General features: G+C 47.7%; 1 protein-coding gene across 3 annotated transcripts in view; it reads right to left on the bottom strand.

Moving 5' to 3' along the window:
• Positions 1-1,339: 1,339 nt before the first annotated feature.
• The window catches only part of SPIRE2 (spire type actin nucleation factor 2), a 28,236-nt gene continuing 13,614 nt past the window's right edge, over positions 1,340-15,961 (bottom strand). The window contains exons 4-15 of one of the 3 annotated variants that reach the window (XM_081871565.1): positions 13,025-13,108; positions 12,423-12,587; positions 11,341-11,427; positions 10,443-10,566; positions 9,391-9,563; positions 8,326-8,539; positions 7,908-8,050; positions 6,824-6,961; positions 6,639-6,706; positions 6,502-6,529; positions 6,014-6,129; positions 1,340-4,905 (exon numbers count right to left, since the gene is read on the bottom strand). In XM_081871565.1, coding sequence (XP_081727691.1) covers positions 4,701-4,905; positions 6,014-6,129; positions 6,502-6,529; positions 6,639-6,706; positions 6,824-6,961; positions 7,908-8,050; positions 8,326-8,539; positions 9,391-9,563; positions 10,443-10,566; positions 11,341-11,427; positions 12,423-12,587; positions 13,025-13,108 — 1,545 coding nt within the window. In that variant the 3' untranslated portion in view covers positions 1,340-4,700. The remainder of the gene's footprint in view (positions 4,906-6,013; positions 6,130-6,501; positions 6,530-6,638; positions 6,707-6,823; positions 6,962-7,907; positions 8,051-8,325; positions 8,540-9,390; positions 9,564-10,442; positions 10,567-11,340; positions 11,428-12,422; positions 12,588-13,024; positions 13,109-15,961) is intronic. The other 2 variants (XM_081871563.1, XM_081871564.1) reach the window with 2 other exon arrangements.

The raw sequence follows: 15,961 nt of genomic DNA, 5'->3' as shown, positions 1-15,961 counted from the left end.
AGAGGACGCCTCCGACGAGCCGGATGGCTCTGCGCATGCCCCGCTTGCCTGCGCGGTCGTTATATTTGATGCTCCCAGGAGCGTGCGGCATAAGTCGCGGCTGCAGAGCAAAGCCTTCGCCTCGGGCTACGGGTGCGCAGGTCCTCGATTCCAGCTGGAATTAAGAGCGAAGGAAGAGCCTCTTGGATCCGGCCATCTGGTCCCGCATCCAAGCTCTCGCAACGGCCGACCAGTTGCCTGAGGGAGACCCGCAAGCGGGACCCGAGCACCAGAGCGTGCTCCCCTCCTGTGGTCTCCAGCAACTGGGATTCAGAAACGTCGCTGCCTCCGACTAAGGATAGGGAGCCTAGTCGTCCTGGCTCGTAGTCGTCGATAGCCGCGCCCTCCATGAATGTGCCTAATTCTCTTTTAAAGCCACCCAAGTTGGGGTGGATATTGAGATTGAGGAGAGGAAAGGAGCATCGTTCTTTTGTATCTGGGCCTTTGACTGCTTGCTTTAATGTGGTTAGAACTGCCATTGTGGAAAAGATTACTCATCAACTAAAACGCAGGCAAGGTCAAACAAAACTAGACTCTACACTTTCATTTGGCCTTTTATTAATTTAGTTGGCTTTCCAAAGAAACTGCCCATTCAAGCTTGGGAAATGTAGAAACATGTATAAATACCACAGTGGTCTTGCATATACAGTTGTTGTTGCTCTTGTTTTTCCCCATGAGCTACAGAGTGCAGTAAATTGGGTGATAGGCAATCTCTTAGACTTCTAAATGAAGTAACAGTGCCTAACAGTGATTTTTATTTTATCAAAACGCTATTTCATATTTTTGCTATCACACTCCTTGTAATTGGGAGACACTGTAAAAAGGAGAATGGCAATAAAAATATTTAAGACTAAGAAATTATCTGTTTGGATTATTGCTTTTTTATTCATCCAGGACGTTGTTGCATATATATGCACACCTGGAAGCCTCTTCTCAGTTTCTAGAGAAAAAGCTGTCACTCCGGTAGGAGATCTCAGCCTCTGACTTCATGAAGGTGTGAAAGAGAACAACAGAATCTGGCAGTCTTGGGTCTGGAGCTGGGAAGAGGTGTAGAGGCCTGACTTGCTCACTGAGAATCCAAAGTTATGGTATTGGGGAACAGGATTTCTTGGAGTCTTAATGCTCCCACTCAACCCCTTATATATGTGCATATATCTATCTATCTATCTATCTATCTATCTATCTATCTATCTATCTATCATCTATCTCACGGAAAGCACCATCAGTCACCACTAGGGCTGGATGAATCTGAAACCTCTTACTGCCCAGAGGTGTTTATTAGCAAGGCCACACCACCAGATCAGTTTCACTTTACATTTTATTTACAACTCTTTACAATACAGGCTGTGTATAAAACATTGGTTGAGGGGGAGAGTAAGTGCAGGCAGAACATACAAGAAAAAGGAGGGAGCACACACACCCCTTTTGACACAGAGTGCAATGAATTATTGCAAAGAAGGTGAGCAGGGTGATAAGGCATGTTGAACTCCAGAGGCAGCAGCCAGCACGATGCAGCCAAGGCAAGACTCCAAGCAAGCAGATTGGCACAAACAGCAATAGAAGTAGCAGTGGCAGTGAAAAGCACTAGCGGTTCCTATAGCTGGATTACCTTCCTTTCTCAGCACTGAGGAAAAACAGGCTTGAGCACTCACCTGCAAACACCTGGCTTCCTCTTTGACCCTCATAACACTCCACCTGATTTGTTTCCACAATGTCCTCTCTCAATCCCCTGTGTAACTCAGTCCTTGCTTTTTCCACTTGCATCATGTGCAAATTGACAAGCACTTAATCCTCACCCCATAACCGACTGGTTGTACAAGTAGGTATTTGCACATCCAGCTGTGCACCTGCAGGTACACGGTCTGTTCCACTATAAACAGTTCACGACTGCATGAACTGTATATTTGGCATTTGCAGGTATTGGCAAGATACAAAATGTGGAGCTATACACAAAACTAGTGGCATTTTAGGAAGCAGTTACGTCCCCTGGGGCAGGAAGAGGAAGAGGGGGGAGAGAGTGAGTGTGCAGCTTTTGAGACTGTGTGCAGGCTTGGCAGGAGATGGTGCTAGTTCTGAGCCACAGAAGTGGTCCAAGGTTGTCTTAAGTGGCCGGTTGAGATCCTGAGCAGCAGAGCCACTGTGGGTAGGTAACATGCAGGGATGGAGCCATGGAGGCTCTTGCCAAACCCAAGTGGCAGTGCTGAAGCCCACTTTCTCAACAGGACAAATGGGCAACACCAGGCTGGCACCTTGCAGCCCATGGCCCATGCCACAGAATAAAACCCAGAGCTACAAGGCTAAATATAACCAAAAAAATAAAATTAAAAATAGTGTCCTGTGGCACTTTAAAGACTTCATTCATTATGGCATCAGCTTTGGGGGACTAGAAATCCACTTTGTCAGATGCAGTGGTCCACTAGTCCATGAAAGCGTATGTTGGGGTGCCTTTCATATGTTGTAGACTACAGTTCTCATCATTTCTGTCCATGAGCCATGCTGGATAGGGCTGATGGGAGTTGTGGTCCACCACTCCCAGAGGACACCATGTTGTCTGCCTTTGGCTTATACCATAATAAATTGCATCCTTAGGGAGCCACAGGGTATTGGCTGTCTTTGCTGCATACACTCTGAAGACTGAATGGTTCACTGGTGGAAGAAGACTGGGCTGCCATTGCTAGCGAGGAATTTAGCTTATCCCAGCCTGGTCTCACACTTGAACATTCAAAGGCAGATCTGTCATCATCCCTGGCAGAAATAAGCAGACCAGAGACGGCAGAAGTGCTGCCTTCCAGGTTGAATAAAACTGATCCAGGGAAAAGACAAAAGGGTAGGAGAAGCAAGACCCTTTTCTATCCATCTGTCAAAGATAAATTGATCCACTCTCCATTCCGCTAGCCACACTCAATATAGTCTCAGGCCCCATCTGCATTATACATATGAAACAGTATCATACTGCTTTAAACAATTATGGCTTCTCCTAAAGGACCCTGGGAAGTGTAGTTTGTCAAGGGTGCTGAGCAGTATAAGACGACCTGTATACCCCCCGCCCCCCGCCCAGCTACAGTTCCCAGAATTTCCTGCAAAGGATTGATTGTTATTGCTGGGAATTGTGGCTCTGTGAGGGGAATAGGAGTTTCTTCAGAACTCTTAAGTACACTTAACAAACTACATGCCCCAGGATTCCTTGGGGGAAGCCAAGACTATTTAAAGTAGTATCATAGTGCTTTAAATGTATAGTGCTGATGTGCTAATTTGGCATATTAGGGCTGTGGATTTTGCATTTACAACCTCTGTTTTTGGGGTGCTTCCAGGGCTTGGAAATTAGCTATCAAGGGAAGATGAGCTCAGTATGCCATGGCACAGCCAATATACATGTGCGGGCCACCACAGCAGCAGGCTTGACAGGGAAGGTGGTTGAAAGACTCAGGGGCAGCCCTGCATATCCCAATCTCCTCTCTCCAAATTTTCTTAAAGGCAGCGGTGAGACTCACCCTAGCCCAGGCCTGGCATGGGCTGGATCTGGCTTTCATTCTGTCCTCACAGGGAGAGCTCCTTTGTGCACCTTTGTTTTCTATTTTCAAGGCAATCCTGAATGGAGTGAGGGAATGGGACATGTGGAAACAGACTGCTCATCTTATCAGCCTTTGGAGAGCCAGAGTCCTGTTCTGCACGAGGAGACATTGCCAGCAGGATCCTGCCATACACTGATGATACTCTCGTCGGTGCCTGGCTCATCCCTAGCAGCCATGCAACCCCCCAACTGTAGTTCTGGCAGCCACACAAAACCCACTGTGTGGGAAATGTTCAGCCTTTGTCTAAATGATTACAAAAATTACCCTTTGCCTCCTAAATCCAAGGAGCCCCAAAAAACCAGGGATTAGAAAACAGACAATGATAGTCTGAACACATTTTAAAAAGCACCTCCTGCTGGTGCTGGGAGGGAGCAGATAATCAAGACATCACCAAGAAGGGTGGGGGGCGGGGCAGAGAAACAGCTTGGAGGAAGATATTGGAAAGCAGCAGACAGGTCATGGCACAATGGGCCTGCTTCCCATAAGACTAGAAGTTGCACAGGTAAGACATCTCAGAAAGAGCTTCTCTTACTAGTATGACTGAAAGGGCAGAGCCCTCAAGGGAACAATGTCATCCTCTGGGGTGGCTGCATCTGGGATTTCTAGGTTGCATTTGCAGCAACTGAGATGGCCAGGCTTCCAAACACTCTGGAATTATCCTGCCCCAAATCCGTCTTTCTTACAATCCAAAAAAGGTGGGTGGGTTGGAAGACTTCAGCAGAGTCCTCGTTTGCCAAGCAGGGGCATTCTCAGACCAAATGTAGCCCATGGACCACAGCAGCTGATCGACAGGTATAAATATAGTGTCTCTATAAGGTTATGTATATATGTACACACGCACGCAGGCCAGGCAGGGGATGTTCACGGGAGGCTGGGATGGAGGCAAAGGAGGAGATGGGCTGGACAGAGAAGCAAGGAAGCCAGGAGGCAACAAGTCCAGACAAAGCCAGCTGAAGCTTCCTTGGCCAGAGAGCACCTGCATCCTCCTTGCTGGGGGCTGGGAAATAGAGAGGATCAAAGAATGAAGGTTGGGTGCAGAGGGCGGGGGGGGGGTGGAGGAGACCACCACCAGCAGCAGAGGTGGGTCATTTAACTGGAAGGGATGTAAAGGGACTGGGTCTTGCGGCTCCTGCACGGGGTGGTGTTCAGGATGTCCATGCTCTTGCGGCTGGAGCTGACGACATCTGTGACGAACCCGGAACAGTCGCTGCAAACATCCTTGAGCACAGAGCCATGCGCATAGATGTACGGGAATTCCTCCTCCACGCTGCGCCAGCGCGTGCCCTGCAAGGAGCTGGAAAGGCAAGTGGGGTGGGGGCAGAGGGGGATCCGTCACAAACGCCCCAAGAAAGACAACTAAGCCTGGTTACTGACAGCCCCCTGGCTCAACTAGGAAGACGACGGTGACGTAGCGGCTAGAACACTGGGCTGGCAGGCAGGATAAGGGTTCAAATCCCCACTCAGGCATGAAGTGCATTGCCTAGCCTACCTCTCAGCCTAGTCTACCTCACAGGGTTGTTTGTGAGGATAAAATGGGAGGGGGAGAGACATGTAGTACCCCAATTTGAGCTCCCTGGAGGAAAGGTGAGTGATGATGATAATATTGATGACAATTATTATTAGGTGGATTTGTGCTAAGGCAATAGTTCCATTGGCGTAAGCATTTCCAATTTCATGGTGGAATGAACTCCGCTCTCCTCCCATCATGCACTATTCTGGGGGTTCTTTCAACTCCCCATAGCTAATTTGTGGGGGAGGAGCATGGAATGAATGCCCAGTTGCGCTAGTGGGACGCTGTGTGCTGGTTCCCACTAGTGCAACTATTTAGTTCAGTCCATTAATAGTAGTAATAGTAACTCATTTCTAAAGCCACCTGAATCCCATCTTGCAAACAACCCCAGCCTCCTCAGCTTTCAAATGTCTGCATGATTTCAAGAAGACAGAGTGATGGTACCAGCTCCACTCTACGTAGAGCTCTGCTGCTCAGCTGTATGAACTCTCAGCCCCCTGTAGCTCAAGTAAGACCTCTGCAAACAAGCTTACCCCCATAAATAGTAGAATACTTATTTAAAAGAAAACTAATCCAGTCTTTTGTGGTTGTATTCATAGAACTGTGAGCACACAAGTGTCCTGGGAGAAACTTTGCCACCTCATATCCTTCTTGGACCTGGCTAAGACCACATAAAATTTGCAGTGGCAAATTTCTCTCCCTAAGCATTTGCAACGAAGTAAGGCCTGCTGTCTCCAATCCTGGATGACAGAGGAATTTGGGTAGGAAAAACATTGCACTGTTCTATTTAAGGCCCTTAACTCCACCAGGAATCATACAGAGCACAGTGCCTCCATGAATGAACTGAGGGTGGGGGAGACAAATGCAGAGAGTGCACAGGGGTCCTACTTACTGGAAAGCCTCCCTCCTCCGGAATGGAGGTGCCCTTGTACCCAACGAGCCTGGAAGGGTCTCAAAGCCCAGGGCATAGACCGGGATATGGGCAAGCTTCTTTGAAGGCATCTTGATCTAGAAGGACGTAAAAAAGAAAGGTTCTCAACAAAGGTGAAGAACAGGAGCACTGGACATCACTGTCATGACAGGGAATCATCACCACAGCAAGGGCCTGCACTGTATCCCTCTGTATTGGGAAGGAGATGTTTATTGTAGGTCAGGGATAGGGGACCTGTTTTCAATCTACAGCTCCCATCATTCTTAGCCATGGACAATACTGGCTGGGGCTGATGGGAGTTGGAGTCCAATGACACCTGGATGGCCCTTATCCGGTGTAGATCTTCAGAAGATGGGAGAAAACCATCTTCTGAGCCACAAGTGGGCTCACTTTTTGCTCTTGCACCAAGGGGCATATTCATGTCATGGGCAGAGCCAAGAGTCTCTTACCTTTAGACTACATGAGCTGCAGACAGACCTAAAACCAAAAAGGGAAAACCAACATCAGATCAAAGGAAGGAGCCCCTTCAGCAGCCATCAACCAACAACACTCCCGGGCCTAGACCACACAAACAGAGCTTGCTCACCTCTTGCAGAACAGGCAAGTCGGGGGCCAGGAAAACAGAGCAAACTTGGTTTTGCAGCAGCAGCAGATCTGAGTGGTGAGAGGAAAAGGAGACACTTGAGCTTCCAAGCTGACTATTGTTCAATGCAAGAGGCCCCTGCTCAGCAACACACACAGACACCCCATCCCGAATCCTCCAACTCTCACCTTCCCTTTCTTCAGGCTGCTGTACAGCTCCTTGCTCTGCAAGAACTTCTCCATCTCTGCTTTCACCAACACCCGCCGCACATTGATCATCTCCTCCACAGTGAGTGCCAGGCTCTCCACAGGGTGGCTGAACTCCTGCTGGAGAGAGGAGAGAACAGAAGGACATAGGAGCCACCTTTGACCACCAGGCTGTTGGTCCAACTAGCCCAGTATTGTTCACTCTGACCAAGTCTTTCTTCCCCTGCTAGCTCCTTTTTAACAGGAGAGCAAAACTTGGATCTGCACCTATTACTTCAGTGGAAGAGCCCTTAAATCAGGGGCGGTTCTAAGTATATTACGCTGTTCTTTAAATTGCTTCCAGCAGATTGAAAAAATGGGAACCTGAGAAAACTGAAACAGACAGATCCTTCCAGGCCCCATAGTGTGTATTCAGACCACCCACTGGGGTGTTGATAAGGCTGTGGAGTAAAGGGGCTCAGGCCCCAAACCTTTTTCCTGAGTGCCACAGCATTTTGGTGGTGTAATATTAATTGGAGGAATACATTAATTTATTTAAGATGATTTTATCTCTCCATGTTTTGGGGCTAATGAATAAACTAAATGAAGGGGACTATCTGGAGCAGTGTCCATAAGGAAATTAATTAAAGGCAGATGAATTTAAGAGGAACCAATTTAGGACTGTCTGGGGTGGGAGGAAAAGGAAGAACTTATTTGGAGCAATCTGGAGCAGAGATATTGTCTGGTTTGCCTTTTGTGACATATTTAACTTGTAAATCTGTATCTATACATATAAATTAGCATAAGTGTATTTTAGGCAAATCTGAGTCTCTGGGCCCATGTTCCAAACCTTACAGATACCTAGCAGTTCTCCCTCCCTTCCACCCATGCCATTCATTCTATGCAAGTTTTCTTCCAGGTTGTGACAACATTTCAGCTTACTGCACGTTTGGGGTATGCCAGACTAAGATCGGGACAGGGAACGGATGCTCCTTCCCTGCCTAGCCCCACATCAAGAGGCTGGGAGTTCACCCAGTGCACAGGAACACCACACTCCATGAGAGTTTGATTCATACCAGATACTTACCAGCCACAAATATTTCAAGTTGACATCCGGGGCAGTACTGGAACCAGCCTCTGACTTCTCGTCCACAGAGCTGAGGACGCCATGCTTTGGGGGGAAAGGACTGGCACCACAGGGAGCCTGCTGGTAGCTGGCTGGAACCGAACCTGGAGGATGACAACAGAATGCCAGCAAGACCAGAGTCAGTGCCATCTTGGTATATATACACGTTGAGAGACAGACAGAAACAGACTTGCCCATTTCCTCCACGCTGGTCAGTGCAGGACTCATGCTATTTTAGTGCAGAGCTGCTGGGTCCCTTAGGTTGCAAACATGCCATGCATTTAACCAACTTAGAACCAGAGTGTCAGTGTGTGGAGAGTTAGGAAGAAAGGCTTGGGTGGAGTTGGAAAGCGGGGTGGGGGGTGGGGAGTGCACTTGCCCGTATTTTCCATGCTGGTCCATGCAGGGCTCTCGGTACCTGAGCGGGGTCTCGGTTCAGACCCGCTGGGTCCCAAATACTCTGAGTCAGGCTGGCCACCACCGCTTTCACTCTGAAACTGGGCCAGGTCTTGCTCCGAGAAGGAGCGGTCACGCTTCAGGGGCATCAGTGGACCTGGTTCCTGTACAGCCTCAGAGCTTGGAGAGTCTTCCTCCTGCACAGAAAAGGGAGTAGAAATAGGTGTATTCATCAGTGAAAGAGGTCACACTTGAGGGAATGGCTTTTGAGCCCAAGAACATCAGAAAATCTCCTCAGCAACTGGGTCAGGCTGGGGTGTGTTGCATGGCATCTACTCCAGTATCTGCTCTTACAGCCCCAATCAAAAGAGAAGCTCACAAGCAGGACATGAGAACAACAGCACTCTCACGTTTGTAATTCCAGAGACTGGCAGAGATGGGTGAATCTGCCCATTTCAGTTTTCTAATTTTTCCTCATTTATGCAGCAGTTTGTGGTTTTAAAATTATATATATTTTTAATCCTCTTGAAAAATCAGCATTTTAGTGTGACTTTCCTTTCGTATGCCATTTTGACTAATATGTACACTTTTGCAAGTAATTTTCTCTAACATAATGCATTTTTGTATGTTATGTATTGCAATGCTCACTTCCCTTTCATATATGCATGACTGTTTGGCTGGAGAACTGCATTGCAAAATTTGTAGCAGTACAAATTTAAAAGGGTAATTATTTCGGTTCAGGAAGTGTGCATTAGGTAACTTCTCATTAAAATGCCAACAAAATCTAATTTATCCTCCATCCCTAGTACCAACTGGTAACATCAGCCAATGCAGTTGAAGGCTGATTCCACATGCACCACCACAAAGTGCATCCCCACCATTTCCAGACACCTCCGGGCACCATGTGCAGTACAGGGCAACATGGTGGCTGGGACCAAGGAGCAATAGGGTGGCAAAGTGTCTCCATAGCAGCACAGCACCTGTTCCTGCAGGCTAAAAAAGTCTTCTTCCTGAAGGTGTCAAGAGAGGCAAAAAACTTGGTTCTCACCTCCGAGGTCAACATCTCCTCCATCTCTGCCAGCGTGGGAGCCTTCAGCAGGACCCTAGGCCTCTGGCGCTGGGGCAGGGCATTGGCGTCGGAGACATCTGAGAGGTTGATGCAGGAAGTTGAGGTCACATTGCTGGAGCAGGCATTCAGGATGCAGGGGAGGGAGCCAAACCCTGGAAGAGGAGAAGAACAAGGATGGCAGCACCATGAGGGCCCAGTAGCAGCACAACAACTTCTAGAGTTGTGGCCACCTAAATCCCATTCAGAGAAGACCCACTGAAATTAATGTGCCCAATTTATTTATATCCCACCTCTCCACCCAAAGAAGCCCAGGGAGGAAAACAGCAAGTGATGAAACACCTTTAAAATGCCCATTACTTTCAATGGGTCTACTCTGAGTAGGATGAACATTGGATACAGCCACTTTCTATCTATAAATTGCTAGACATATTGAATATTTTGACATTGCGTCTCCTTTTTATTAAAAAAAAATCTATCTGGAGTTGTATTTAACCAAATCCTATTTAGAATACTAAACCTATTGAAATTACTTAGTCATGTTCATTACTCTGAGCAGGACTAGCATTGAGTACCACCCTTGGAATACACTGGGCACATGACTGACATTTCTCCTCTCATTGGAGAGTGTTTTGTGTAACTAACTCTACTTCCTTAACCTGGTGCCCTCCGTATGTTTTGGCTGATCCAAGACATTCAGACAGCTTCAAAGCCATCTTCCACCAGTCCCAGTAACAGCTGGTTCCACAAAACAGAATCTCTGCAGTTGTTCCAGGTTTTTTGATCACTTAGACATTTCTGAGATTTGCACTGTTGAGTTCAGAGTTTCCCACTGGACCCAATAACTTAGGTCCCAACTTTTGCCCCTCCCATTTCCCACGTAATTTCTGGACCCAGCATCGAAATGTGAATGATAGTGGCATACAAATACCTTATACAAATATGGCCTGAATGGCCCCATGTACTTACTGACGAACATGTTGCCCACTAGCATTAAGGATTCCCTTTAGCCTTTCTCATCATCGCAGGCTTACCTTTCTGATTCTGGTGCCGTGATGCCACAGGTCGGAGCTTCCTTTCCTGCTTGATCTCCTCCAGGATTTTCTCATGGAGCGTCCTCTGTTTCTGAGGAATGGGGCGCAGCCTCCGTTCCGAAGCCTGCAGCCAGGTCGGAAGGGCAGTTTTTCATTTTCAGAAGGGCTATATAGTTAATTGCCACCTTCCTTATTAAGGATCCATAAGGGATGTTGATCCCACAAAACTAAGGTGACAGAGTGACCAAGATACAGCAACTTCACAAGAAGTTCCACATGTCCAAGTATAACCCCCATCTGTCAAGTTGCTCTCAGCTTACAGAAGAGCCCCAGGATCAAGCCCTGGCACAGCCAGTTGAGACAGAGGTGGCAAACTGTTAGCCAGTGGGCAAGGTCTGCCCATTCCCACAGGCATTCATGTGCCTGCCCAACCTGAGACACCTTGTGATTTTGCCAGTGGCAGTCACACAGCAGTGGCAAGAAAAATGTAAATAGTTTCACAGGAGGATCCTCTTTCCCTGCACAGCACAGTCCCCCTAAGAAGAAAACACTGGAGGGACCCAGAGTGTGGCTTAAGATGCCCATTCCTCTCTTGCAGATGCTGTGTAGATACACCTTAGGTGGCCATGTCCACCTTGACCACACTCCTTATTGGCATGAGGTTCTCAAAGGGTTTCCCAATAGTTGAACCACCCACAAATCAGATGGAGATTGGGTAAATAACCGGGTAAATAACCGGGAGAGCCCCCTGCCAATCTCCTAGGCTAGGGAATCAGCAGCCTCTTAAGTTCATAATGTTTGGTTCCCCGGATCCAAAAGCAAACCCCTGCCAGGCTACAGGGCCAACCCAAAACTGGGGGCAGGGGGCTTCTTCCTATGAATAACCTTTTCCACCTACCTGTCTCAGGGGCGGCCGAGATCTTATGAAGTCAAGGATAAGCTCATGCGCATCCTTCTTCACCTTGGGAGGAATGTCGCCGTCCACCTGGTAGATGCCCCAAAGAGGAAGAATTAGCAGCTGGATTAGCAGTTCCTCTTTCCCAGCACCTGTCCAGTCCCCAGTTTTGTCTTTGGTGAATGCCTTAAGAAGCTTTGAAAGTGTGAGCCGCTACATGTGTGATACTACCAGTTTTAGCTCCCTCCCGAGAGGGTCTCTGGAAATATTTCTGAGCATGATGGATGGACTCGGTCGATGGCCCAGGTATGGGCAGACTTGAGGCTTGTGGGAATTCCCCCTGTTAGTGGGTCCATAAGGGGGAACCAAAACAGGTGGCAAAGCCAGTACCTGCTGACTCCCAGGAGCCACACACTGGGAAGGCGCTTCCGAACAACCTGTTTATTGAGTATTCATTCTGCCATATAATTTTTATTATTAAACATAAAACACAAACATAAAACAAGACAAACGACAACAACAACGAAAAATAATATATATATATACAGTAATTTCACATCATTTTCATCACTACATTTTCTTTCAAACTTCCCTCAGCTGTCCCGTAAATCATCCGTATTCATCACTTTCATTACGCATTCCTCAATCTTGTATTGACATTATTTATCTCTTTTCCTCCTATTCCCTTTAATCAATACTTATTACTTTTTTACAGTGCTTCTTTAAATCCCTTAAGCGTCATCTTTCCTTTACTTAAGCATTCCAGATAATCTACATATTTCTTCCAGTCCCCGATGAATTTTTGGTCTCTTAAGTATCTAATCTTTCCTGTCAATTTATCTATTGAGTATTCTATCTATTGAGTATTCATTCTGATTTGTTTGTGGGGAGGTTAGATGGCACAGATGTCAAAGCAAGTGTTATCCCACTCTTTCCAGGGCATTTCCCTGTCACTTTACACAGTCCAGCAGTACCAGGCTTTGGGAGGTGTAGGCAGGGGTAGAGACAAAAAGGAAAAGGAAAAGGGGCCCTATTGCTGCAGTGATCAAACTAGCCAGGGACACCTACCCACCCACCTCACTCACCATGACCTTGCGGAGCTTATAGTTGCGGGCCCGGATGTCCTGCATCAGCATCTCAAAGGGCGTCAGCTGGTACTCAGTGGGCAAGGGGTTGAACTGCTTCTCCTGGACCTTCTTGAGCTTGACTCCATTGCGGAGCTCCCTCATTAGCTGGACCCACAGCCGAGCCTGCAGCAGGCAGAGAAATATCAGTCGCTGACGAAAAATGGCTTGGCATGAACCTCGTGCCCCTTCCTCCCCCAGAAAGAGCCTCTGCAATCCATCTTTGGGTCCACCTTGGGGAACTCTACCTAAGGCCATTGTGCCACATAGCTCCCCAGCACACACACACACACACACACACACGGCCCATACATTCCCTCCTTGCAATCTCCCCCAGTTTGGAGCAGGTGAAGCTGGAGTAGCAATTGATGCCACACCTAGCAGGACCAGTAAGCAGGGCGCCTCTCCTGGCAGCCCCAGGATTAGTCCAAGGAAAAGAAACTGAAGTTCACTGGCCAGCTTTGAAGGTCTTGCCATGGTTAGCCCACTGGGGCTAGCCCAGAGCCACCAGCCATTTATCCAGGTGACATTCGGCCATCCCACCCACCCCCCTCACTCTGTACCCAGTCTGTGTTCCTCAGGTTGTCTAGATCTGCAGCTGTTCGGTCCATCAGCTTCTCGTCCTCATCCTTCAGCTTCGTCAGCATCTGCACACCACAAGAAACAAAAATAGGCTAGCTTTTCCTTCTGCACAGGCCACTCAGCCATCTCCCCAGAGAGTGTCACCAATGAGAGTGGCAGTGGAATACAGGCCCTTTGACCAACAGCCCAGGGGGACTTGTTAGTTTTTCTAGATTCTGTCAGGATGTGAAATCTACTGAGATCCACCACCCAAAAAGACACTAATTGCCACAGGGCCATATTTTTGGCATCCTACAGCCACCAAGCTGCTTTACTGGGATGCGATCGTACAAACAATTTGTTAAGTGGAAATCTTAACAAATCTGCAATGCATTTTTGTCAGCTCCCGCTAGAGAAACCCACATCATATTTCTACTGCAGACAGATGGAACAGGCAGAGGCCGTGGTAAACAAGGCATTTATCTTATTAACCATTAAGTCCTCTAACATATTAATAATAACTCCCACTGGGCTGATGGGAGTTAGGCATCTAACAGCAACTGACAGACACACATGTTCTCCATCCCTAACTTAAGGACAGTGGCTGTGAAGAGCTGTGTTACATTTCATCCCCATGAAGGGCAGGCATGGCCAGACTTCACCCCTCCAGAGAGACAAAAATGTGCCAGGAAATCGTTTCCTAGAGTAGCTCATGATCCCTTCTGAACTGTTTGGCTGTAGAGTTATTAATTAGCAACGAGTTAATTAGCGTTAATAGGTTTCCGCCCATGAGACAAGCCCACAAGGATGTCACTTATTTTGTGCTGGAAGAGCCAGTTAAAAGCATTGCCTGCCTGCCCTCCTTTATTCCTCCCAGGAGACAGGTGATGTCTCTTTGCAGGTGTGTCATTTAGAAGCTTTGGAATGAGAGGAATGCAAATTGCTGCTCTGCCCATTCCCAGAAGAAAAGCTTCCCTGAGATTCTAGGAGGGCAGCTCAGTAGGCTAGAGGTTGCTGCCTATCAGAGATACTGGCCAGAAGGAGGTGCTATTGCTGCTGGTTTTTTACAACAGCCCAGCAAGTCTCTACAAGGAAACAGCTGAAGGAAGTAGGGAGGGTGCCTAATTCTCATGGAAGGATCTCTGTTTACACAACTGGGATGGGCTGCACGTGAGAGACCAGGAACTGGGTAGAGAAGGAAGGACAAGTGGTGCATCAGGATGTGGCCCACTGCCTACTCTTTCCATCTCCCCTCCCTCCCCTGGAATTCTTGCAAAGTCTGCGCAAGGTGGGCAATGTCACTGTTCATTAATCAGCAAGCTCAGTGACTAAGGCTGTGTACACAGCATACTTTTAAAGCACAGTTCCCCTACCCAACCAAAGAATCCTGGGAGTTTGTTAAGGGTGCTGGGAATTATAGTTCTGTGACGGATAAACTACAGTTTCCAGGATTATTTGGGCAGGGGGTTGTTAAAAGGGGGGATGTGCTTTAAATGTATGGTGTGATCACAGCCTTAGATTGTTAACTATCAAATTCCAAGGACTTATCCAGGATACCATTGCTTTAAAAAACTAAAAAAGCCCAACAAAACAAAAGCCAGGGAACCCCAGACATTTTAAGAAAACTGCCCCTTACCAGCAACTAGGAATTGCAACATGTATCACCAGTGCACGAGGATGTAGGGAAGTCAGTCTCCACTGAGTCCGTCTTCCCCAGCCCAGGTGCCGTTAACTACTCAGCCACCTCCTTTGTGCTCCAGCCCAGATACAGCTTCCCTTCTCTGACACCCACAGGATCATCATCCCTATCTACCCTGTTCTGCAACTGCCACCAGAATGCCCCCTCTTCCCAGCTTACCCATCGCAACTTAGGCAGCCTGCACACAGACCAAGCTGGGACACACAGGTGCCATCATCAGGCTGACAGGCAGAAGGAGCAGCCTCATAAGCTCAATGAGGCAGAAAACAGCCTCTTTAACAACAGCTGCAGCTCTACAGACAATTGATGCCTCCCCTTCCCAGAGCAACAAGGTCACTGCTCTGCAGATACAGGTGGCTGCAGGGTTTGGAGCATCCTTATCCTTCCTCTAGCTGCTGTGTAGGAAGCTTATCCATGTTGCAGCTTCAGGCAAAAAGCAGTGACGCCGTAATCCATGGAGTGCATCTTCCAACAAAGCTGCAATGCTGTCATGTATGGAGCATGTCCTGAACTCAAATCAAGCTAAAGGCTTGTAGTTTGTTGTTTGCCCCAAATCTTCCTTTCCTCCCTTGACTCTCCCTTTCTCTGTTTTCCCTACTGCATTTTTAAAACTGTGAGTTCCTTGCAGGCAGAGACATGTCACTGTGTAACTCTCCAAGCTGCCATGTGAATAGGAGGGATGCAAAAGGGCTACATCCCACCCTACATTCATCACAAGCAGCACTGCTTCCTTTCTGCTGCAGTTTGTTTTCTACTGAAAACTGCATTATGGGTTTCAATGTCGGTGGTAGCGGGATTATAAGCTCTTTAGTAGTCACATTATTCCAGCCCATTCATCTCAGTGCAAAGGAAATGCAATGCAAATTGGGGTGGGGGAGAGTAAAATGTTAGGATATTTCCGTTCCTCCTTAAAAAGGGAGCAGGCTGTTGTGTGTCACAAGCCTGCGTACTTCCTGCTCATGGGGAGCTTCCGTTTTGTATATAGCTTTTGTTTTCTGTTTCCTCGGCATGAAAGCAAGCAGTCATGTTTTTCCTTTGTTCTGACCAACGTTGAATAAAGCTGTAATTATGCTCTCCTGGGTGAATCTTCCGTTGTGGAATCTCTGCTAAAAGGGCGTGCACAAGTCCTGGAATGTGTCTGAAGCTCATGTCGCTAATTGACTGATGCTGTTCTATGGGGGACCGAGAGACCGTCTGGAGAAGACGTGTAGGCTGCATGATGGCCTTTGTCTCCCTGGCA

The sequence above is a fragment of the Podarcis erhardii genome (genome assembly GCF_964252035.2).
Source record: "Podarcis erhardii genome assembly, chromosome: 7".
Lineage (NCBI taxonomy): Eukaryota > Metazoa > Chordata > Lepidosauria > Squamata > Lacertidae > Podarcis > Podarcis erhardii.
The sequence above is the reverse complement of the archived record's forward strand: the minus strand, read 5'-3'. Positions and strand labels throughout refer to the sequence as shown.